This window comes from Mauremys mutica, chromosome 2 (assembly GCF_020497125.1).
Source record: "Mauremys mutica isolate MM-2020 ecotype Southern chromosome 2, ASM2049712v1, whole genome shotgun sequence".
NCBI classification, from domain to species: Eukaryota; Metazoa; Chordata; order Testudines; family Geoemydidae; genus Mauremys; species Mauremys mutica.
In genome coordinates, this window is record NC_059073.1 from 63,384,204 (window position 1) to 63,410,323 (window position 26,120).

The following is a 26,120-nucleotide window of genomic DNA, read 5'->3' on the forward strand; positions in this document are numbered from 1 at the left end:
CATTTTGGAAGCCTGAAAAAATAGTTGTTTCCTTGCCTTTTTCCTATTTGACGAATAGCGTTTTTCTCACCACTGAAGCTGAATTTACCAAAGTGTAGCTCTTTTTGTTTTGGTAACTTCCTAGTTTGAGTACTAGCATCATCAATTATATCAGCACAGCTTAGGGAATATGATGTTAGGAAATGTTTTTCCTTTGCTGGCAGGTACTGCAGCAGTCAAGCTCAAACCATTGTAAATTCTACATCATAAATGTGTCTTCCCCGGCCCTTCAGGTTTTTGGTGACAACTAGGGTATTTTGTTTTAAAGTTGATATTTAGCACTCAAAGGACATTCTCTACCTGTTTCTTACAAGTAACATTGAATTGTGGCCTTAAATTTGACAATGTCCCTTTAATAAATTAGTGACCAATTAATTCATTGCCAGGAAATTACATACAAAGTCTTCTCTTGCTCCAAGTCTCTTTTGCCTGTCTTTTTCCAAGAGTTCTTCCAGAATAGACCAGGCTGTAAGACTGACTCCTGGGCGCACATATAGAGGTTTGTGAAGAATATTTTCATACATCTCAGGAACATCACGGCAGTAAAATGGAGGCTGAACAAAAACAAAATGAAGAATTGAAATGTGGCTTTGAAACGGTACTGTTCAATACAAACTTTTTTCAAATGCGAGAGTAAACTGTTCCATCAGAAATGCCAATGACCAGCAGTGAAAAAAATAGCTTCACCCAGTGGCAGTCTGATTTCAGATAGAAATTTCATTTTTTAAACCAGAACTCCCCCCGGGGCAAAAAAACCCCAACTCCACACTTCTTCATGAATGGGCCAATTCCTTTATCCTCACATAACACATGCAGTGACACCAGGATAGCATTCCTCTGTTAGCGCTTTCCTGCATCTCCCATTCTTTGCCCAGGTGCTCTCACATTCATTGGTGGCTGTAGAAGTTATCCACATTTAAAAATCTTACTGAATGTGAGCAAAAGAGCATGAGTGGTTGAACAAACTTTTGCATGTTTTCCCAGGTGAAGTAAGGAAACTCATTTGCATGTGAGGAGGAAATGTAGTTTGTGAAACACAAAACAAGCTGTTTTTAGGGAGGTTACAAAAAAATAAACCCTAGCTGAAGTATGGGAAGATTTGTTTTTTTACTGCTGTATTAAGTAGTAATCTGGGGGAAATTGGAAATGTTAGGGTTAAAAATACTTTGCTAACATCTTTGGTACCACTTTTGGCTGGTAGTAATTTACTTTTATAGGGCAGCACCACTGCTGCTTCAATAGACTCTTGCATTTATTCTGGGTTATATCTGCTTGATGCCACTGGATAAGAATTATTAATGTCACATCAGTTTGGAGAGCAGAAATTTTAGACATCAAAACAAAATTCAAGAGACAAAACTAGATAGTAAGTTAGAAAGTTACAAAACAAGTTATTCACCTGTTAAAGTGTGTTTTAACCATTTTGAAAAGTTATATATTATTAACTATAGTATTCAATTAAGAGTTTGAAAGGAAAAAAGATAAAATACTTACCAACCCATAAAGCATTTCATATAGAACCGCACCAAGGCACCACCAGTCTACTGTGTTGTCATAGGGCTGTTTTCTGATCACTTCTGGGGCAAGGTACTAAAAGAAAAAAAAAAAGTTTGGCTGGTTATATTAAAATCTACCCTTTATCCAAGCAACTATTTTACAATACATCTTTAGCAAAGTTACTGTATAGATTACTAAAGATTTTTCTTGTCCTTTAAGAAACCTGGTAAATCTCTCTGACATCCGGCCGATTGTTTAAATGGACAGCTGTTGTTTCCCAGCTCAAGTTATCCTTTATACCCATTGACAATTTGCCAAATTACTGTGCCATCTCTAATCTGACAAGTCTTTCAAGTTTCAGGGAAAGGTCACTGCACTGTAGCTTCACAGACAACTAAGCAGCAGCTGAAACCACAGTGTGGGAATCTGCAAAGAAACAGCTTCCCTCTGCCAATGGGATCTCTCTTTCTCAAGGGCAAGTTGTTCATTAACCAATCCTGTTGCCCCCTTGGGCTTGAAAACTGAATGAGGGATTTAAAAAGTGAGAAATAAGTGGAAGCATCTCATTCTGCTTCAAACCAAGCAAATGTCTCTTACTCATCTCTACTGTTACTGCATAATCACATGATCTATATTTTAAGTTTCAATGAGGCGTCAAACAAATAATAAATCATCAATTGTGAAATTATCCAGAGATTTTTTTTGCCACAAATTAGTAAGGGGACACAGAGTTGAAGGACACATTCCATACCATGGTTTGCCATCCTTTTACATCAATTACTGGATGGCAACAAGACACTAACAGGTTTCTAGGTGCCTCACAAACAAGTTTATTCAGGACTTATATGATTCCCAGCACCATAATAGCTGAGTAGATACATCTGGTACAGAATCTCCAGGCCCACCAGGATATTCTGTACAGATACGCAGTTATTTAGAATTTTGAGGCTATGGCTGGATCATTCTTGTTCTCACAGCCCTGACCTGCAATGCTTTTGCTCCTTCAGTCCTTGCCTCTCCTCCCTCTTGAGCAGAGATTGCTGATTCTACTTTATAGTCAGTTACGTGATATCGACAAATATAGGGACCATACAGAGATCATACTAGACCCACAACACTCAAACTCAGTAAAAGGTTTTTATAAACTGGGGCCTCAGGCCATAGTGTTTCAATCCTCTTGTGTAAGTCTAATATGAATTACACCAAATGTGTTAAAAAAAAACAACCTTGCTCTTAGTACAAGTTGAAGTTTTTCTTTGCAATCCATTTCACAACTGGTCAAAACAAATATTTAACTACAAGTGCTCTATATTTTGGCATTCAAATTTTCCAACAAAGTTCAATAGACACATTGTTTCTCTTCAGGTTTGATTTACTATATGCTTTATTTTATGGACTCAGATTACAACTAACATAAATCGCTGCTACAAGAGTTTTCACTGACAGACACTTCACTATTTGTACAATCCTTTTCAACTACAAAACTTCTAATTCATGCAAGATTATCTATTTATCAACTTTGAGAACTACTAACACTCCCCACCCACCCACTCAAAAAATGAAACCCTCTTCCCCAGTTTGTTGTGGCAATTTGCTTGTGCTGGCTAAAACTCAAGAAAGTTAGCTTACTTCTGGTGTCCCACAAAAGGTTGCGGTGGTGTCCGAGATAGCAATCCCTTCTTTACAGAGTCCAAAATCTGTTAAGACAACATGTCCCTGTAGAGAAAAAAAACCCACAAAAACAAAACAGATCTTACTGAAAATAAAATCAATTTAAGACTGTATCATAATATTTTGCATTTACACAAAGGTAAGTGTTTACATAAAGAGACAATTTTGGACATCTGATAGGATATGCTTACCAGTGAGTCTAAGAGAATGTTTTCTGGTTTCAAATCCCTATTAAAAACAAAGTCTTATATTAATCCTCCTATGAGTGTAATCAAAAAATTAAGAGTGAGTTTTATACTAATAAGTAGTCACTTATTTTTACACAAATTTAAAAAAAAAATTGGGTCAGGCCTCTATTTAAAAAAATAAATAAATAAATGGTAAACTTAAAGTACTAAGTCCATATGTAAATAGGTTGAATAAAAACAGCAAATGCAGCTTTTCTTGATTTGCTACATTTATCTTAAAGCAGAACAAAAGTAAGTTTTAGGAAATGGTTACCTGTATACAATATTTATGGAGTGTAAGTAGCCCAATGCACTGGCTATTTCAGCAGCATAAAATCTGGCTCTGTGTTCAGGAAAGGAGCGCTCTCTTTGTAAATGAAAGAACAGCTGTAAATATGCAAAGTTGCAAATGATAAGACAAACTGGCATAAAAATATCAAAATTACAAGATGTAATACTTTGCAATAACAAGCAAGTCACTTTAAGTTAGCTTTTATTTTATGACAAGCTAGCAGAACTATGAAACAAATTAATTTTTTTCCTTTTACATAACCATTTATATCTTTCCTTTAGCCACGTCTTTATTTTCTCACTTGTGTAACCCCAGTGGTACTTAGAGTACAATGAGTTAATAGATAGGAGTACAGGATATTTCCCAGAAAGTCAAATCCAGCAAATACAAATTTACTCCTGAGGGCATTCTGCACTAAAAAATAAACAATTCTGCAGACAGCATTTTAAAATTCTGCAAAATTCTGCACATTTATTTGACAAATAAATGTGGAGGCTCCAGCATGGCACTGGGGAGCACATAGGGTGACCAGATGACAAAGATGAAATATCGGGACGCGGGGCTGGGAAAAAAAAAAGGCAAGCCAATGGTCGAAACAAATAAAAAAACCCACACACCGCTGGAGCGCTCCCCCCACCGCCGCCAGAAGCTGGACTGGAGCAGTTTGCAGGGTGAGTGCTGGGGGCCACCCCCTCCCTCCAGGCTTGCACCGCCATACAGCTGATCAGCACAAGCCTGGGAGGGAGAAGGAATGCGGCATGCTTCGGGAAGAGGCGGGACCAGGGCAGGGATTTGGGAGGGATCCAATGGGGGAAGGATAGGGTGGGGCTGGAGGGGGGCAAGAGCCCCTCCAGGCTCCGCCTGTGCCGGATCGGAGGACAAAATTGCTTGTTTGTCCAGTGTCCCGACCGAACATCGGTCGGGACGCGGGATAAACAAGCAAATATCAGGACAGTCCCGATAAAATTGGGATGTCTGGTCACCCTAGGAGCACAGGCCACTGGCTGCACAGAGATGGAAGATCACTGTGCAGCTCCCTCCTCCCCCTCCCCCAGAACATGGACTCAGCGGTGAGGCTGCACCCAACCCTGACACAGTGTAAGGACCAGGCCAGGTGTGGGCAGGCAGGCTCAACAAGTGTGGAGGGGCTTAGCGGGGCAGGGGAGGTCCAGGTGTGGGTTGAGGGTTCTGTGTGGGACAATCTGGGTGTGGGTGGCTCAGTGGGGGATCCGGGTGTGGTCGGGCATCTGGATGCACAGGGGCTTGTTGGGGGGTTCTGGGTGCAATGGTAATGGGACTCTGCAGGGGGGTCCAGGTGAAAGTGGTTGGGGCTCAGAAAGGGTTAATGTGGGGGGGGAATAGAGCTTGTCAGGGGGTCTGGGTGTGGGGAGCTCAGTGGGGGGGTCCAGATGCTGGGGGAGTGGGGCAGGGATGCAGGTGCAGCTGGTTGGGGCTCGGTGAGGTGGGAATCTGAGTGCGGGTGGTTTGTTGGGGTGGTCCAGGCACTGGGGGAGCAGGGCTTGTCAGGAGTGTTCTAGGTGCAGGGGGCGTGAGCCTCGGCCTGCCAGTCTGGGTATGAGGATGTCTGGATACACGGGGGTTGGGTGGATGGGGGAGAAGCTCCCTGTATAGTGATCCCTCCTCCTGCAGCTGAGAAGTGATGGGTGCAGGAAATAAGGGTGGGAGGAGTTTGCAGAACTTCCTAAAGCCAGGGAAGATATCTTGGGGTGGGTCTGACATAGCCTCAGATGCTGTGCAGGGGAAGAGGAAGTCCTGTCCTCCCCAGCCCAGCCTGGACTAGCAGCTGAGCCCGGCACAGGGTAAGAGCCACCAACTGGGTTTTCGCCAGTCCCCCCACTTCTCCACAACTGATTTACCTCTCTGCTGGCTGTCCTAGGCACCCCAAAAAAACCCTTACTGCTGGGGAGGGATGCATGATCACTCATGGCTTCCCTTTGTTTCCCCATCAAAAAGTCATTTTTCTGCAGGGAAGCAAAGAAATCTGCGGGGAACATAAACGCTGCGCGTGCACAGTGACACAGCATTCCCCCAGCAGTACAAATTATTACACTGATGACAGACAGGCTGGGGAGTATCTTATAGTCAGATCTCTAGCCTTTTCTATTTTAGAAGATAACAAATAGCATAATACTAACTTGACAATTGTCTATGTGCGGAGCACTTCAATACAAGTACTTGCATAACAGTCTAATGATATTATACTCTATTCTGAGACCACTTGGAGGAGTTTTATATTATGAGGATACGTTCTTCAACCCTACAAGTTACTTGGCGCAGGTGGACCCCCGGGCTCACAGGCTTCAGTTGATGTCTACATGGGTGCAGGAGTCTACTGACATGGAGTTACTGGTAGGGTTGGAGGACTACCTTGCCATGCACAGAACTGAAAAGTTTGCTACAGAAAAAGACAGTTACCTTTTCTGTAACTGGTGTTCTTCGAGATGTGTTTCTCATGTCCATTCCATATTGGGTGTGTGTGCTCGCCACATGCATTGGTGCCAGGAGTTTTTCCCTCAGCAGTATCCATAGGGGACCAGCTCTGGTGCCCTCTGTAGTGGTGCCCACATAGCACAGTATAAGGGGCACCACCGGCTCCCCCCACCCTCAGTTCCTTCTTGCCAGAAACTCAGACAGTGGCGAAGGAGGACGGGTTGTGGAATGGACATGAGCAACATCTCGAATAACAACAGTTATGGAAACGGTAACTGTCTTTTCTTCTTCGAGTACTTGCTCACATCTATTCCATATCAGGTGATTCCAAAGCAGTACCCCTGGAGGTGGGTAGGAGTTCACGGATGTGTAGATTGCAACACAGCTCTGCCGAACCAGCATCATCTGTGGCCTGCTGAGTGATGGCATAATGAGCGGTAAACGTGTGACCAGAGGAGCACATTGCTGCTGTATAGATGTCCTGGATAGGCATGCATGCCAGGAAGGCCACCAAAGATGCCTGCGCTCTCAAGTGGGCTCTGACAACTGGCGGTGGCAGAACCCTCCCCTGGCCGTAACAGGTCCTAGGCACAAGGTAATCCAATTAGAAATACTCTGTGAGGACACCAGGTGACCCTTCATCCTATCCACTGTAGCGATGAAGAGTTGAGTCAATTTTCGGAAAGGCTTGGCATGGTCTAAATAGAAAGCCAAGGGCCTCCAGATGTCCAGGGCGTGAAGACACCTCTCCTCACTGGTTTTGTGCATTTGGGGACAAAAAGACTGGGAGGAAGATGTCCTGGTTCATATGGAAGGTGGAGACCACCTTTGGCAGGAAGGCTGGGTGGGGACCCAACTTTACCTTATCTTTGTAGAAGACCGTGTACGGAGGTTCTGAGGTCAAGGCTTTAATTCCAGAGATCCATCTTGCCAACATCACTGCCACCAGGAACGCGACTTTCCATGACAGGTGGGAAAGGGAGCAGGAACCCAGTGGCTCAAAGGGCAGGCTGGTGAGCCTACAGAAGACCAAGTTAAGATCCCACTGCAGGACAGGAGTCCGTACCTGCGTGAATAGTCTCTTGAGCCCTCTCAAGAATCTGACCATCATGCCATGGGAACACACCATCTGTCCTTGGATCCATGGGAAAAAAGTGGAGATGGCCACTAGATGCACTCTAATGGAAGAGTGTGCCAGGCCCTGGTTCCTTAATGGAGCAGGTAGTCCAGGACAGCCTCTATGAAAGAACATGAGGGAGAGATGCCATGCTCGGACGCCCAGCAGGAAAACCTCATCCATTTGGCCCTCATCCACTTGGCCAGGTAAGTCAGTCCAGTTGAGGGCTTCTTACTAACTACGTACAACTATTTTGTAGGATTTTAGAGTTTGCAGGAACAGAGAAAGAATCAATTCAAGCTGAAGCAGCAGACATTCCAGCACCATCACTGGTGGCAAGAAGGAAGTGAGGGTGAGGGGAGCTGACAGCACCACTTATACCGCACCATGGGGGCACCACTCCAGAGGGTACCAGAGCCAGTCCCCTACAGACACTGCTGAGGGAAAAAACTTCCGGCACCAGTGCATGTGGTGAGCACCCACACCTAATATGGAATGGACATGAGCAAGCACTTGAAGAATATTTTCTTTCTAAAGTCATCTTTTGACACACAGCTAGAGAGGGTTAAACATCCTGCAAAATAAATAACCCTCAAAAGACATGTGGGGAGATAATGTTTGTGGTTTTGTGTATTTACGTATGTATGAGTAGGGTCCACAATGTAATCAACAGTCCCTGTCTATGCTGTATTCTGATAATTCAGAGGTAAAAAAAAAATCCTATCATTTAAATGAATTGTAAACACGGGATCTCTGTATTCATCTCTCTGAAATGTACTGAGAATGGCAGAGGAACAAGCAAATGGCCTTATGTTAATTCATACAGCTAAATACTGGTGATGGACCTCCTTCAAAGTCATCCTAATTACTGTTTTTTCCCTGAGGAACTCCCAACTTGTCAAAGACGACATGAAATAGTATAAAAGATCCTTGGGTCCTGATTCTGTCATCTCAGATCTGCTTAGGCTTCATCAGGGGAAGTTTGAGTCGTGAGACTGAGGTCCCAGTTATGCTGGTACGCCCTGAATATGAGATTTGGACATTGGACTATAAATTATGAACTATTTCTGAAATAACTCTTTGCAATTACAAATCTCACCATCTCTGCTATCAATCTGAACCTCAATGAATTGAAATCATGTCTGTATGTATATTGATCTTTTATCCATACTCTCTCTCTGTTTTTTAAATAAATTTTAGCTTATTTAATAAGAATTGGCTGAAGTGTGTATTTGGGTAAGATCTGAAACAGTCATTAACCTGGGAGGGAATGTGTCCAATCCTCTGGGATTGGGAGAATCTTTTCTTTTATGAGGAAATAAGATTTACAGAAATTTTCATCATATTTGACGTGGGTACCTGGATGGAGGCCTGAGGCTGGATCACTTTAAGGGAACTGTGTTGTTTGGACTTCTGCGTAACCAGGGAGGTAATAAAGAAGCTGTTTTATGCTGTCTTGGTGAATCTAAGTATTGGAATATCCACCAGCTTTTTGGGGATTGTCTGCCCCATTCTTTGCAGTTCACCCTAATTGAGTGATCATAGCTGGCTCCCCACTAGGACCCCAGTCACACCACTATTGGAAATAAATAAGCAAGCGTCAAAGCATTCCAACTTGACTGCAAGAAGGAAAACATTTCTATTTTATTTATTTCTATCACCGTTGGTGTTAGATTTGCATACTTCTTAATGTGTGTAAGTTGTGTACAGAGGTCAGAAAAACAGCATTGTCTGGCCACGCCGGGGGGGCAGGGTGGGGTGGGGGAATAGGAGGCAAGGGATGTGGTTTAATTAGGCCACAACTTTATTCAGTTAAAATATCTGGGAGTACCCAGCAACAAGATGTACAGTGCAGGTCACCATTCTTTCCTTAATCATTTCCCAATAATTCTCAACTAGGTCCCACCTATCCTGCTGCTGAGACCCTGCTGCTCTCCCCTCACATGAGGGCAAAGGAAGCTATAAAAGGAGAGGGGTCACTGTACAAGATGTGAGAATCCAAAGCCCCCCTTTACTCAGTTCCATTAAGGGTTTATTTCCTTTAAATCCTCTTCCAATCCATTTGATCAGATAACTACACCCCCTCCACACTGAGTAGCTGCATTGGACACCTGCCACAAGTTTTACATATTAAGTTATGACATTATAACCTAACCCTCCCCAACTCCCACCCCACCTAGTCCCTGGACCACTGTGGGGAAAACGTGAAAAAAATTCACCCTACCTTGGCCAATCTGGTGGTGAGGGAAAAATTCCTCCCAAGCCTCGCAAGGGAAAAGGCAACTAGTATAATGTCCACTGCAAGTCAAGAGGAACCCAGTTCTTTTGCCCAGTTCATGGATGGGCGGGTGCTGCCAGCCCAGTCCTGGTAAAAGAGAGCCTCTCTGGGGATGCATGGGGTATAAATCCCTCCTGCACTGCTCCAGTCAAGCAGGAAGGGCAGTGCAGCGACCTTCTCCTGACCTGTTTCCTGTCCGCTTCCCCCCCCACTCTTCCCACCCGTTATAACAGAGCCCTTAAAGATCTCTAGCCTCTTCTATTTCTTATACGAAAAGGAGCACCCTTTTTCTTCCAGCTAGCCAGACGAAGACTCACGATTCACCCCCCCCCACCATACACACACACACACACACACACACACACACACACACACACAAAAGATCCGCTGGGCACACTGTATGGGAAGGAGACAAACATTAAACAAAAATAGAAGAACACAGGACATGGGAATTACCACCCTGGACCAGACAGATCTATCTAGTCTAATATCCCACCTCCAACCATGGCCAGCACCAGGTGCTTCAGAGGAAGGTGTAAGAACCCAGGAATAGGCAGATGCAGAATAATCTTCCCCTGACACTGGGTCTCATCCTGATCTCTAACAGTTAGAGACTGGCTAAGCCCAAAAGCATAATGTACATCCCATTCATTTTTTGTTTTCATTAATTACAACAACTCTGGATACTGCTATATGTATAAGATGTCCAGTCCTTTTTTATTTTAGTTTTTGGCCTCAATGACTTCCTACAGCACTGAGTTCCAGAGTTTACATGTTCTGTGAAACCGTATTTCCTTTTGTCAATTTCCCACCTTGTGTGTTATGAGACAAGCAGAACATAAGTTCCTCATCTACCTACTCTATACCATTCTTTATTTTATATATACTTGTATCATGTCCCCTCTTATTAATTTCCTTTCTACGGGAAAAAAATCCCAGTCCTTTCAGCCTCTCTTCAAATGAGAGATTTCATGCCTTTGGTCATTCTCATTGTCGTCCTCTGGGCCCTCTTTATTTCTGCAGTATCCTTTTAGAGATGAGGTAACAAGTATTGCACATAGTATTTCAGATGAGGCTGCACCACTGATCTATATAAAATGTATTGTTATATTTCCATTTTATTCGCCATCACATTCTTTTTTAAATGTAACATCTTGTTTGCTTTACTGACTGCAGCTGCACATTGAGCAGAGGTTTTCATTGAGCTGTTTACAGTGATACCCAGGTCCCTTTCCTGAGTTGACAGCAATTTAGAACTACAACAGAACCTCAGAGTTATGAGCACCAGAGTTGCGAACTGACCGGTCAACCATACACCTCATTTGGAATGGGGAGTACACAATCAGGCAGCAGCAGAGACACACAAAAAAGCAAACAACATTTAACAGATTATATTAACTACTAAATCAATAAAGGGAAAGTTTAAAAAAAATTGACCAGGTAAGGAAACTCTTTCTGTGCTTGTTTCATTTAAAATTGAGATGGCTAAAAAATCAGCATTTTTCTTCTGCATAGTAAAGTTTCAAAGCTGTATTAAGTCAGATCAGTTATAAACTTTTGAAAGAACAATCAATGTTTTGTTCAGTGTTATGAACGTTTCAGAATTACGAACAACCTCCATTCCTGTTCATAAGTCTGAGGTTCCACTGTATGTAAGGCACATGAGTAGCTTAATTTTTTTTCCTCAAATGAGCATTAGTCAAAATGAAATTCAGTTTGCTATCATGCTGCCCATTCACTGAGTTTGTCTGGGTCTCTCTGGTCATGACTAACCTAACTAACTTTGTCTCATCTGCAAGTTTTGCAATCTCACTCCCCTCTACTTTCTAAATTAATATGTTGACCTATACAGGACCTAGAACAGAACCTTGAGGCACTTCACTGCTAACTTTTTGCCATGATGAAAAACCAACCATTTATACTCGACTTTTCTCCTAATCCTCTCCCCTCCTACCCCAAGCCAGGTTTTTTGATCCATAATATTTTGCCTCTGACCCCATGACTACTTATCTTCTTTAGTAGCCTGTTATGTAGAACTTTGTCAAAGGCTTTTTGGTTCTCTTTTATCTAGTACTTTATTGATATGTTCAAAGTATTCTAAAGAATCCTGTGGCACCTTATAGACTAACAGATGTTTTTGCAGCATGAGCTTTCGTGGGTGAATACCCACTTCTTCGGATGCAAGTAATGAGTAATGTAATCAATGACTTGCATCCGAAGAAGTGGGTATTCACCCACGAAAGCTCATGCTGCAAAAACATCTGTTAGTCTATAAGGTGCCACAGGATTCTTTGCTGCTTCTACAGAACCAGACTAACACGGCTACCCCTCTGATACAAAGTATTCTAAGAGATTAGTGAGACGTGATTTTTTCTTTGCAGGAACTGCACTGGTCAGATGCTATGCTATCATGATTTTCCAGGTGTTTTGTAATTCTATTTTAAAATAGTAATTTCAACCAAACTTCCAGGTAAAGATGTGACGCTTAATGGTCTATAATTCTTCATATTACTTCTAGAGCTGTTTTAAAATAGATGTAATATTTGCTACCCTCCAATCCTCTGGAGCAGTGGCTATTAAGGAGATATTGCTTACTTTTATTATCAGCTCAGCCTATTCATACTTGAGCTCCTCCAGAACTCTTGGGTGTACGTTATCTGGGCCTAGTGACTTACTGCTTGTTAAATAATCAATTTACTCCAGCATGTCTTATTAAAATTTACAGATTTCATCCATCTCTTTCACAAGTTCTTCCTCAAATTACGTATGGTCTCCTCAGCTTCAATGTTGGTGCTCAGAGTAAACAATGCTGCAGATAACAAGGCTATTTTAGCAAGAACTAACTATGGCATTTGAGGCAATGGTGTACAACCAGAAGCACAGTAACCCTGAAGAAGACAATTCAATTGTTAAGTCTGCCAAAAAACACCCTCTTCCTGCTGCTTCTAGAACTTGGCATCTAGGCTCTTGTTTACACCACAGAAAAGGGAGGAATTGCTTTAAGTGCTGAAGGAAATATCAGTATTCAGTGAATTCATATTGAAGGTATGTTTTATTTACAGCCATATCCAGTAAAATAGTGTATATAAGGCTGGTGAGAATTTCTGCATTAAAATTGTGTATTAAGGTTTATATTGAGAGTTTCTCTCATAAAACTCATTTTTATTAGAAGAAATTCTTCAAAAGTTGCAAATAAGTTTTTGAATGCAAGTCTACAGCAACATCTTGAAAACTGTAACTAGTACGTAAAATCAATAGGATTTTAATTTACTTATAGTAATATTAAAATGAGCACATTTTACAGTGGATTATTTTTTTTTCCTGTAAATTAACCTAAGAGGAGACAAACGAAAACTACTTACCTCCCCTCCATTAACAAAATCCAGAACAAAGTAAAGCTTTTCTGTTGTTTGGAATGAGTAATGTAATCCAACCAAAAATGGATGTTTCACATTTTTCAACAGTACATTACGTTCAGCCATAATATGTTTTTGCTGCAAGGAAGTGAAAGGTCAATAAGTAAATAGGAACAATTTTGTAATTGAAGGGGAAAAGAAAAATGTATTTCCCCTCACCTCTTTCCTGTTGAGAACAACTTTTTTCTGCAGTACTTTGACAGCATAAAATTTCCCATCCAGTTTTCGTTTTGCAAGAAGAACCTGTGAAATTTAAGATGAGAGAGGAGACACAGTTAGCATAGTTCTCATTTTGATATTAAAGAGTATCTGGAGAAACATGAGTGAGTAATACAATTACTTCACTGTACAATTTCTAGGCCCTTAAAATAGTTCACAATTATTACCAGTGTCACCAGCAAAAGGAGAATGTTACCGGAATATGGAATCCAAGACCTTGCACAGTTTCTGCTGAACTGTAATGTCACAATGGAGAGCCCATGCAAGGCCAAATTATGGCATAGGCACTACAGGTCCATGCCTAGAACCCCAGTTCCTGGAGTGGAGGAGGGCAGAATCTTGGCTCTTTTTAAAATATACGTTTCTAGTCTTCATGGTTGTGGTGAAATGCTCGGAAATATGACTAAAGCGCCTCAAACACTAGCGCCAAGATGGGTGAACTGCTCCATCTACCTTAATAGGGTGTTGCCACAAAGACCCACTGCTCTGGGGAGCCCAGCCAACAGCACCCCAAACAGAGAACTGGGTGTGTGGCAGTAGCTGAGTAACCCCAGCATACCCACTCAGCAGATAATGCAGCAGCAGGAGTGCAAGTACTGAGGTGCCTCCCTGCTGCCACCCTTGCCTCTCTGCGGGGAAGAGGGGACCCCACTGCTCCAATGATCGGGAAAACCTTACTGCTGCTCTTGGTCAGGAGTTGAGGGGGTCCCATGCCACTGCTACTCCAAGTGGAAGGGACAGTGCCATGGTATGAAAGTGGGGCTGTAAGGGTGGAGCCACAGGGGGCATTGTGTGCCATGGGCCCCAGGTTGCCTTAATCCAGCCCTGAACTTGAGAGTACCACTTCCCAGTGTTCACCAAATCTAGTGCCAGTGTGCAGTTCAGTCAGGATGAGAAATGGTAAGAAAGCTCACCTTGCCAAAGCTGCCTTTCCCAATAACTTTCAAGAAGTCGAAGTCTGTTGGCTTAGCGCTGAAAGTGATTCAGAAAGGAGGAAGGTTACTTGGGGTAGAAAATTTCAACTTCACAATTTTACACAATGCTCAGAATTATATTTAAACAAGTGCCTGAACTACAAACAAAGTGCTGATCTGAGCCACTATTTCCCTGCACACCATGTCCCACTTAAGGCCTGCTAGTAGCTTGGAGGTTCTCCACATCAGCTCCTCTTTTATGGCCCGCAATCAAACCCTTCCCTCTTTTCACTTCCTATTTTCTGCCAGGGAAATACAATATAAGTGTTACTGTTAGAATTTAAATAAAAATAAAATTGACAAAACAGACTCATCTCCACGCTTCTCTGCTCTTTGTTCTTTTCTCCTCCCCCCATATCTCTCATGTTCATTCTAGTCCCTTTTTCTTTTTTGAAGTCTAGGTTTTCCCGTCATACCTCCCTCTTTCCTCCTGAGGCACCCCCTGCTTGAAAAAGGCCATATGGACTCTTAAAATAGTTTGTTCCTTGTCCTCCCCGCATTCTCAAGTCTGTCTCCCCTTTCTCCCACCCCTCCAGTAGTCTGTTCTTTGCATCCCATTTTTGGCATCTCTTCCTCTCCTTTTGTCTTGTTCTATAGTCTGCCTCACTGTCCATCTATCTTTCCTTGCCGTTTTCTATCCCTCAGATTTGTCGTCCTGTTCTCTGGCCTCTGCAATTCTTCCCCTCACTGCCCACCTTACTTTCTTCCTATGACTGCCTTTTTCTCTGGGAGGCACATATATGCAGATGCATATGGCATTCAGGTGCCACTCTCTCTCTCTTGGCCATCCAACCTTCCTTCTTCACATGGCTCTTGCCCTCCAATTCGACAGTTACCTTACAAGGACCACCATCCACTCTTTATTTGTTGCCCTTTTATTGATTGCTCTACCAAAGAGGATTTGGGGCACAATATATACAGCCCCACACTCTCTCCCAGTGGTGCAGTACAATCAATGAGGAGAGTAGCAAACGTGGGGAGCAGATGCCCTAAGCAGGAAATTAGAGGAAAGGCAAAAAGGATGAGGGAGTTAGGAGACACAGCAATGAGAACAGGAGCTACATAGAATGGGTCAGAAGGAGAGAAAAGACATACTGATTGCATGAGCCAGTTTTTCATATCAACATAATATAGTTCCTTATACTATACTGCAGAAGTTCGACATCAAAACAAGTCAACTTGTGTTAATGTAAACTTGTGTTAATCTATATAGTGGTTTTACATGTATCTTCAGACCAAAATCTGTTCTTCTTGAGTAATGAAGAAACAGCCCTTTTGCTCTCTAGGCAAAGAGAGACTGGAAACTGCTGAGTGGGTATTTTCCCCTCCTCAGGAGTCAAGGCGCCAATTCTTTTGGGCAATTAAGACAAGCCATAAATAGACTCCAAACCAAATTCTTCTAGTGAAGGAAGAATGGGAAAAGTAACAATTGCAAATCAGGACCTAAAAGAATGGAAAGGGAGACAATGGGGCTCCTCAGGGCTGTGTGAAGGTTGCTATGGACAAATTCTGCCCCCACAACTCTTCCCTCAGTCATATAATAGGGGGATAGAATAAGCTGCAATTCTGTACAAGCTTTGGGGTTTGAACTTTATTTGTTGGGGTATATTTTAAAACTGCTGCCATGGCGTTCCAAGGAGGAGCAGTTATCTTGCCTGGATAACATCATCATCTGTCCCATTCGTGTTTGAAACTTAGTAGATTACAAAACCTGTTAGATACGAGAAGGGGGGGTGGGGCGGAGAAGAATTGGAAGAAAAATCTCTAAGGGGGTCTCTGCCTCTGCAGGATTGCAGCAACCCTGCTAGTAGCGCTCTGAGGTGGAAAGGGAAGGCAGGTCGTTTGCATATTTCAAAGATACACTCTCCCACCCTAAGAACATTTATATATTCCTTCTATTGTTTAAATGAAAACTATTTACATAGACATCACTACACATCTCAGATTTGTTTGGGATACACTAGTGGTAAAGAATCTGCTGATTATGCTAAAATCACACAGCATACAACTAATGTGCATGATAATATTTACTTAATGCCGAGTTAGAACCTTTGCTTCCTCTCAAGTTGCACAAAAGTAGCAAATAAAGGCACGTATCTGGAGGACATTTCATATAGTTAGCAATTACAGTCTAACTTTTAGTTTATATTTAACTAAAACCTACTGAGGATTTCCAGATGGTCCCAGGTTGATATTCTGTGAGGTAGAGTTTAGCTGTAGGAAGAAAAAAAAAAAAAAAAAAAAAAGCAAGCCTCAGTTCAGTTTAGATTTGTTTACGCATTAAAAGGAAATCCCATCTCTTATCCTTCAGCTAATACTCATTGCAAAATATTCAATTAGCTCAAACCATCTCTACATTTATATTTCTCATTATTTTCTATGTAGTATTTTAAAATATATTTATAAAGCACCCAATCTAGGTGCTAAGTTAAAAATATCAGAAGAGTTAACGGGAAGGGTTGTACAGACAGTGTCAAAGTATAAAAGGTAATACAATCTTATATTCAAATACAGATGGCAAGGTTATGAACAGAATTTTAAGTCTCAGCCCTTTTAAAAAGTAACTTAGTGTCCAAAATTTAACCCATTTTGAAATTGTTTTATTCCAGAAATATTCTCTGGATATTTATTTAAATTTGTAAATCCACTACACTCTTGCCAATATATTATCAAAATAAACACTGCTTATGCAGGACCAGTTAAAGACCCTGTATTAAAAGGCTGTTGCCAACCTTTGATTATCTGACACACAAAGTTAATTATTCCAATTCCAGTAACTGAAGGAATGTTGCCAATGCTGGTACACCCCCCCACACAGAGCATATAAATTACAGGGAGAGGGGAGAAGCTCTTCCAATTTCCAATCTCTTCCCTCATATTTGTTTGCCGTCATCTTTATTTAAAAAATCAAGACCAGGGGAAAATCCTACTTAGATTGAGACAATTTTTGGGGGGGGGGGTGAGGGGGGAGGAGAGGAAGCTAACAGGAGAGTCACAAAAATCAGACGTACTGTAGGAATGGAGAAATCCAGAAGAGGACTCTGGAAGTAATTACAATCCAGCAATGAATTATACAAATAAGAGTTAATTATACATTATACTGAACAAATTTTGTATGCAAACTAATGCCATTTTTATGAGTTAACGTTTTTCAAAAAGCTGCTACATACTTTAAATTTGTTTTTGAGAGTTTTTCTTCGTATTTATTGGTCAGGTTCATCTAGTAAGCAGACTAGTTACTGGAGAGCTTTTATTTCTACCACAGGCCTGGCCCAAATTGCTCTCAACTAAATACCTTTAAAATTTGTTTTTTGTTGCAAGCATGACCGGTCAGTATGGTCACACAGCAATTTCAGGGCTTTCAACAACAAATGACTTTAAATTAAATTATGATGCTTGAAACTTGCTTCAACGAAGCAAAGGGAAAATGCTACACTGAATTATGGTACATAGGAATTCATATTCATAGATTCTAAGGCTGGAAGGGACCTCGAGAGGTCATCCCTCATGGCAGGACCAAATACTGTCTAGACCATCCCTGACAGACATTTATTTAACCTACTCTTAAATATCTCCAGAGATGGAGATTCCAGAACCTCCCTAGGCAATTTATTTCAGTATTTAACCACCATGACAGTTAGGAACTTTTTCCTAACGTCCAACCTAAACCTCCCTTGCTGCAGTTTAAGCCCACTGCTTCTTGTTCTATCCTTTGAGGCTAAGATGAACAAGTTTTCTCCTTCCTCCTTATGACACCCTTTTAGATACCTGAAAACTGCTATCATGTCCCCTCTCAGTCTTCTCTTTTCCAAATTAAACAAACCCAATCCTTTCAGCCTTCCACATGATTTAAGAAAACTTTCTACAAATACATTAGAAGCAAAAGGAAGACCAAGGATAGGGTAGGACCATTACTAAATGAAGAGGGAAAAACAATAACAGAAAACCTGGAAAACGCAGAAGCGCTAACTGACATTTTTGTTTCAGTTTTCACCAAAAGTTTAGTTGCAATTGGATATCTACCGTAATGAATGCCAGTGAAAATGAGGTAGGATTAGAGTCTAAAATAGGGAAATAACCTGTTAAAAATTACTTTGACAAATTAGAGGTCTTCAAGTCACCATGGCCTGATGAAATACATCCTAGAATACTCAAGAAGCTGACTGAGGAACTATCTGAGTCATTAGCTATTATCCTCAAAAAGTTATGAAAGATGGGTGAGATCCCAGAGGAATGGGAAAGGGTAAATATAGTGCCAAAGGGGAATAAGGGCAACCCGGGGAATTACACACCAGTCAACTTAACTTCAGTACTTGGAAAGATAATGGAGCAAATAATTAAACAATCAATTTGCAAACACCTAGAAGACAGTAAGGTGATAAGTAAGAGTCAGCACTGATTTGTCAAGAACAAACCATGTCAAATCAACCTAATCACTTTCTTTGTCAGGGTAACAAGCCTTGTGGATGAAGAGGGGGGAAGAAGTAGATGTGGTATATCAGGGTAGGCAACCTATGGCACGCATGCCAAAGGCGGCACAGGAGCTGATTTTCAGTGCCACTCACACTGCCTGAATCCTGGCCACTGGTCCTGGGGGGGCTTTGCATTTTAAATGAAGCTTCTTAAACATTTTAAAAACCTTATTTACTTTACATACAACAATAGTTTAGTTATATATTATAGACTTATAGAAAGAGACCTTCTAAAAATGTTAAAATGTATTACTGGCACACAAAACCTTAGACTGAATAAATGAATACTCGGCACACCAATTCTGAAAGGTTGCCGACCTCTGTGGTATATCTTGCCTTTAGTAAGGCTTTTGATACGGTCTTGCATGACCTTCTCAGAAACAAACTAGGGAAATATAACCTAGATCTATCTATTATAAGGTGGGTGCATAACGGGTTGGAAACCTGTTCCCAGAGAGTAATCATCTGTGGGTTTACAGTCAAGCTGGCAGGGCATATCACGTGGGATCCCACAGGGACAGTTCTGGTCAATATCTTCATCAATGATTTAGATAATGGCATAGAGAGTACACTTAAAGTTTGTGGATGATACCAAGCTGGGAGGGGTTGCAAGTGCTTTGGAGAATAGGATTAAAATTCAAAATCAGCTGGACAAACTGGAAAATAGTCTGAAGTAAACAGGATGAAATTCAATAAGGACAAGGGCAAAGTACTCTACTTAGGAAGGAACAATCAGTTGCACGCATACAAAATGGGAAATGACTGCCTAGGAAGGAGAACTGCAGAAAGGGATTTGGGGGTCATAGTGGATCACAAAGTTAAACATGAGTCAACAGTATAACACTGTTCCAAAAAAAGCAAGTATCATTCTGGGATGTATTAGCAGGAATGTTGTAAACAAGACAAGAAGTAATTCTTCTGCTCTACACTACACTGATTAGGCCTCAACTGAGGTATTGTGTTCAGTTCTGGGTGCCATGTTTCAGAAAATGATGTCAAGTATCAGAGGGGTAGCCGTGTTAGTCTGGTTCTGTAGAAGCAGCAAAGAATCCTGTGGCACCTTATAGACTAACAGACGTTTTGCAGTATGAGCTTTCGTGGGTGAATACCCACTTCTTCAGAAAATGATGTGGACAAATTGGACAAAATCCAGAGAAGAGAAACAGAAATGGTTCAAGGTCTAGAAAACAATTTATGGGGGAAGATTGAAAACATTTGGTTTGTTTAGTCTGGAGATGAGAAGACTGAGAGGGGACATGATAACAGTTTACAAGTACGTAAAAGGCTGTTACAAGGATGGGGGAGAAAAATAATTCTCTTTAACCTCTGTGGATAGAACAAGAAGCAATAGGCTTAAACTGAAGCCAGGGCAGTTTAGATTAGACGTTAGGAAAAGCTTCTTGTTAGGTAAAGCTGGTAAAATGCTGGAATAAATTGCCTAGGGAGGTTGTGGAATCTGCATCATTGGAGATTTTTAAGAGCAGTTTAGACAAACACCAGTGTAGATAATACTTAGTCCAGCCATGAGTACAGGGGACTGGACTAGAAGACCTCCCGAGGTCTCTTCTAGTCCTATGATTAAATACATACATATAATGAGAAAATGCTGGAGGACACTTCCCTAAAAGATTAAATGAGTGTTGCAGGAAGTCACATTTTCACTACAGATATATTCTGATCAATTTTCCCAATTTTATTTTATTTTTTAAAATGTAGAAGATATCTGAACCATGACAGAGCAGAAGAATGTTAACTAGGAATATGATGAACATTTAAGGAGAAAATATAAGATATTCTATTTATGATTAGTGCCCATTACTGTATTTTATGATGGATGGAAAATTAAGTTGAAAATATACATCCATTATTGAGATTAAGTTACATTTGTCACCACAACTTTTATTGATTCTAAGATTTCTATTAAAGTCTAAGAAATTAAAAAAATAGAAGCCCTCATTTCTATTAAAAATGTAATGAAGTGCCATTGTAAATTTAATTAATTCTTCTACCTCCAAAGAGGTGAAAGGTAGAGAGTCTAAAACTAAGGAACAGTGTAGAAAGAAAATATTATACAAGATTTGTAGATTTAGAGGACTCAGTAACTTTATATGTGCAGCACTGAAAACCACATCAGGACATTGATCTTATCAATTAGAACCCAGGAAAGCTTATTAATTAATGCACAATGGTAGATTCAGTGCCCAGAGAAGTGTATTGGAAAAAAATGACTTTTGTGGGTGTTGGAGCAGGCCACAAGAGTGTTAATTGTATGTGAAGAATCCTTGACTACTGGGACATGAGACCCACAGAACAGATTAAAATAATTTAATTATTCTGTTATTCCACCCAGCAAGACAATTTTTTTCTACCAATTTTTATAGCAGTACATTGTAACTGGAAGTTCTTAAGAGACAGGCTCCTAAATGGACTTTGAGAGACTTAATACAATTCTAAACCCAATATAGTGGCTTTAGTAAGAGACTGAGGTTTGAAACCTCGCAGTGTAAAAGGTGAACTGTGAACCAAAGTTAATTTTTCTTTGCACTACCATAAAAAAAAGGCTTCAAATATTTTTCAAGGTATATTCTCCTTTTTTAGTTATTAAGCATTTAAATATCTGATCCTCAGGGCCGGCGCAACCCATTAGGCGACCTAGAGGGTCGCCTAGAGCACCAACATTTGGAGGGCAGCAACCGCGGCGGCCGGCTCTTCAGCCACCCCAGTCGTCGTTGGTATTTCGGGGGCGGGACCTTCTGCCGCCTAGGGCACCAAAAAAGCTGGCGGCACTCCTGCTGATCCTCTTAGCCTTCTTTTCTGGATGTCTCTAGCAAGGTCTTTGGAGGACCTAAACAGTGATGTCACATGAACTGTAACCTGAGCCACAGCTCTTCCAGCTCCTAACAAAGGGGGAAAACTGAGATTGTTAACACTTGTCTTTGCAGTTTATATTTTAGGGAAAAACTGAGTAACCTTATTGGAAAGGAACAGGGAGGAACAACTTATTTTGTTGAAAGTTACAATACATATGAAATTGCCCTCATGTAGTTACAGTTTGTTCAAAAGTGCAGGATTACTGTTCTTCTACTGCATTCTAGCTGACTTTACCTTCTGATTGCTCCTTTCATCCTCATCTTCAGATGGATCTGACTGATGCTTTGGATTGTCCATCTGAAGAAATGCTCTGACATCCGGGCTAGAAATATAATTAAACCTATTAGGACATGAGCTGCAAATTCATTTAGGTTACTAATTACTACAGAAGTAGAATTTTTTTCACATTCGCCATCGTATTATGCATCTGGTAAATAACAAAAACCCTTCCAACAAATTGGTTGACTCCAGCCTCTTGTAGCGTACACACACACATGGGTAGGGCCACACCCAGCTGCAGACACAGACTGAAGTCAGCTGTGTGAGAGAAAATTCTCCCAGCACTCACATGCACACCCCTTTTGGGGAATAAACCCAAAATAATACTGTCTTGCGCTGTATAGAAAGATCTGCACAGTGCAAACTCACCAAAATTCACCCTCTCCTTCAATGTAAAGAGAGAGATGCATAACTTCTTTCCCCCCCCCAACCCCCGAGTTAGAAATTGCGTAAACTGGGTTTAATAATAAACAAAACAAATTTATTAACTATAAAAGGCAGATTTTAAGTGATTATAAGGGATAGCAAACAGAACAAAGCAGATTACTGAGCAAACATAACACATACTAAGCCTAAGATCTTAAAGAGACTGGTTTCAAGAAGTAATTTCTCATACTAAATGTTATTTTAGGTAAGTTGCAGAGTTTCTGTAGCTCAGAGTTCCAGTTATTCCTTCTTACAGACTAGAACCCTGTCTCAATCTGGACTCACCCATGCCTTTAGGTTCTTTCAGCAGTCCTTCTTGGGTAGGCAACAGAAGAGAGTCCAGATCAACCCCCTTCCCAGCCTTAAAAAGGATTTATCTAAGGCGGGAAACCTTTGTTTGATCCCCATTCCCCTACAGAGGAAAAGTACCAGCAGTGTCCAAGGTGGTATTTTCCATCAGGTGACATTATCACCTGACTTTGTAGTGTCACAGCTACGTCCCAGGACACCTTTCAGGAAGGAGAAAGATTAGTATTTCCCAGTACCATTGTTTCTTCCTAGTGGCCCATCAAGGCTGTGATGACCAGGTGTCTGGTGGGTGTCTCCCAAATACACATACAGTTGTAATTGTTACACAGTCCATATCCCTAACTTTAGATACAAAAATAATACATCCATACAAATTGGATAATCACATTCAGTAAATCATAACCTTTCTAATGATATCTTACATGAGCCAACTTGCATAAAGTATATCTTAGTTATGCCATATTCATATCATAACCATATTTCTATGAAGAATACAGGGTGTAATGTCACACAGGGGGGAGGGATAGCTCAGTGGTTTGAGCATTGGCCTGCTAAACCCAGAGTTGTGAGTTCAATCCTTGAGGAGGCCACTTAGGGATCTGGGGCAAAAATTGGTCCTGCTAGTGAAGGCAGGGGGCTGGACTAGATGACCTTTCAAGGTCCCTTCCAGTTCTAGGAGACTGGTATATCTCCAATTATTATTATTATAATTATTTATTTAGGGTTCAAAAAAGAACTAGATAGGTCTATCAGTGGCTATCTTCCATTAAGTTATTAGCCAGGATAGGCAGGGATGCAAAACCATGCTCTGAAGTGTCCCAAGCCTCTGTCTGCCAGAAGCTGGGAAATGGGTGACATGGGATGGATCACTTGACGATTACCTGTTCTGTTCATTCTCCCTAAAACACCTGGCGTTGGTCACTGTCAGAAGAGGAGATACTGGGCTACATGGACTAATGATCTGACTCAGTAAGACTGTTCTTTTGTTCTTAGACATACCTGTGCTACCTCTCATCTGAGCTAGTGCACTAAAAATAGTAGCATAGCAATAGTGGCACGGGTAGCAGTAGCATGGGGCTACCTGTGCAGAGTACAAACCCACCTGAATCCTGTGGGTATGTATTCAGCACAGCTAACTCATGCTGCCACTGCCCATGCTACCCCCAGCTATGCTATTTTTAGTGTGCTAGCGCAGATAGGAGCTAGAACAAATATGAGCTGGAAATTGTACCCGTATCTTGTAGTGTAGACGTAGAGTGTACTACCTACATTACAAGTCCAGAATTTACAAGTCCGCAATACAGTGTGTGCGCGCTACAAGAGGCCGGAGAGCCTAATTCAACAAAACAGGGAGAGGGAATCCAGGCTGGTGGAGCAAGAGGGGCTCAGTGAAACCCCAGTACAACAGATCGCATCCCAGAGCAGGGGTCCAACCCGTCACACCCTGTTATAATCTTGGCCTTCACAACATCCTCCGGCAAAGAGTTCCAGAGGTTGAGTCTGTGTTGTATGAAGAAATACTTCCTTTTGTTTGTTTTAAACCGGCTGCCTATTAATTTCATTTGGTGGCCCCCTAGTTCTTGTAGTATGAGGAGTAAATAACACTTTCTTATTTACTTTCTCCATGCAAACAGGGAGAAACACTCCTAGCTCACAGTGTAGATGTAGCCTCTGTTTAACTGAGCATGTACACCAACATATGCGGTATATACAATTTTTCCACTTGCAATGACTTGCCATATTAAAATATAGATGAACGTGAAAAGATTGCAAGAGATGTTCAGTGAGACTATTTCAACTATGCTAATCAGAACTAAGCTTTCCACTTCCTCCACCAATGTTTGTAATTGGTTGTTATCTTGTGAAATACCACAGGAAAACCAATTTCCTTTCTAACACCTTCAGTATCAGTGTTTCATTTTCAGTTTTCTAAAATTAATGAGAAATTATTACTGTATATAGAATGAACTGACATTATTTGTATTCTAAAGCACATCTTGGGTGATAAGTGGTATTACGTAATTTCTTTTCCCCCCATGCATTTTGGTAGAATCGTGTATTTTAACGGCACTTATGGTTGTTTTGCATCAATACTCTGCCTAAATACATTATGTCTAGACACTGGCCTTCTGCTACCTAAACGTCAAGCCCAATACCTATGAAAAAGTGTTTTGCAGAAAAAAATATTACTTTTACTGCCAATGATGATACCCCCACAGCTTGAAATAAACCCTATTTGAATACAATGCACAGTGAAAAGGTGGTATGCCAATTTGTGGTGTTTTAGAAAACACAGGCCTGAAGCAGTAAGACTTAGTGGTGTAGAAGATGACGACAGACCACAACTAGGTGAAAGCAGGAAAAACCCAAAGACTGGGATCTAGTGGTGTTAAATTTGTTTTTCTCAGTTGATGTTGGAACCATGAGGCCCCAATGATTCAATTTCTTTTCTAGAATGACTATTGTTCATGTCTCTCACTGCAGAAACTGGAAGTTTGTTTAAATATAGAGGACACTGCCATCATAAAAGACACCTAGCATAACTCCGCTATGTTCTAGTTTTCCTTAAGGAGCTACTAGAATTATTTTTGAACTATGCTAAGCCTTTAATGCATTCTATTTTATGCACTTGGTTTTAAGCTGCTTCTTAAAAGGGTGTTCTGATAGACAATTGCACGTATTATCTTTTCAGTAAAGGCCTACAGCTGAGGGGGAGGACAGCCTGACTTAAAGAGCTGCTCAATGGATTAGAGCTCAACTGTATTAACAAGAGAATTCCTAGCCTCCTATTCTAGATTAGGAATCAGCAAAACAGAAATGTTAGTTCATATTTTCCATCTTTTCTGAAGCTTTTCTGCAAGGTACCTATAGTCTGTGGATGAGAGAAAAACTCTCTCTACAATAAAGCAAACAGTAAAAATTTGGAGTCTAAAGCTAATCCACATAGGAACTACCATACTAGCTCAAACCAATGGTCCATCTAGCTCGGAATCCCATCTTTGGCTAGTACCTGATACTCCACAGGAAGATCCACAATTGACCACTACGGAATTTCTTGCAAGTATCTTTCTAACCCGCTTTACAGTAATTGGTTGGCTCATATGCTGAAGCATGAAGATTTGCTTTTGGTACAAGAATCAAAGGACAAATTGCAGACCCAAGATAAGGACCCACTGAAACAGAAAAAATTCTCCATATTTCCCAGCAACACCAGTATGGTTTGCCAAAGCAGGACTGGTAGTACAACCGCCTAGCACTTGTCTTAATGCATTATGTGGTGTAGCAGATAAGAGCTACAGAAAGTTTAGTGGAGTGCACACACAGTACTCAACATTTTACTATATTACCCCCCTCCCCACATACTAATTCATTTCATGTTACTAATCTACTTAGTTTCGTGTACACGTAGCAGGTAAAGGAAATAGTGTCTAGTAAATAACTGTGTAGTAAGCCATTTTTAAGGACACAGTGGTCATTTCCCCCCCTTTAATAGTTAGCTTCCAATGGGAATGGATTTTACAAGAACTTCACTAAAGGCTTGATTTTTGTCTGTTACTAATATTGACTGGTAGACAAAATAAG

The 26,120-nt window shown here is 41.1% G+C and overlaps 1 protein-coding gene across 8 annotated transcripts in view; it reads right to left on the bottom strand.

The window, feature by feature from the left end:
- LOC123363801 (serine/threonine-protein kinase Sgk3) overlaps window positions 1–26,120 on the bottom strand; it is an 86,594-nt gene that overhangs the window by 4,382 nt on the left and 56,092 nt on the right. For all 8 annotated transcript variants that reach the window (XM_045005204.1, XM_045005200.1, XM_045005198.1 and 5 more), the window contains 10 exons: window positions 21,759–21,846; window positions 16,346–16,395; window positions 14,122–14,179; window positions 13,148–13,231; window positions 12,935–13,066; window positions 3,709–3,821; window positions 3,399–3,435; window positions 3,166–3,252; window positions 1,534–1,629; window positions 438–593 (listed from right to left, as the gene is read on the bottom strand). In XM_045005204.1, the coding sequence (XP_044861139.1) occupies window positions 438–593; window positions 1,534–1,629; window positions 3,166–3,252; window positions 3,399–3,435; window positions 3,709–3,821; window positions 12,935–13,066; window positions 13,148–13,231; window positions 14,122–14,179; window positions 16,346–16,395; window positions 21,759–21,846 (901 nt within the window). The remainder of the gene's footprint in view (window positions 1–437; window positions 594–1,533; window positions 1,630–3,165; window positions 3,253–3,398; window positions 3,436–3,708; window positions 3,822–12,934; window positions 13,067–13,147; window positions 13,232–14,121; window positions 14,180–16,345; window positions 16,396–21,758; window positions 21,847–26,120) is intronic.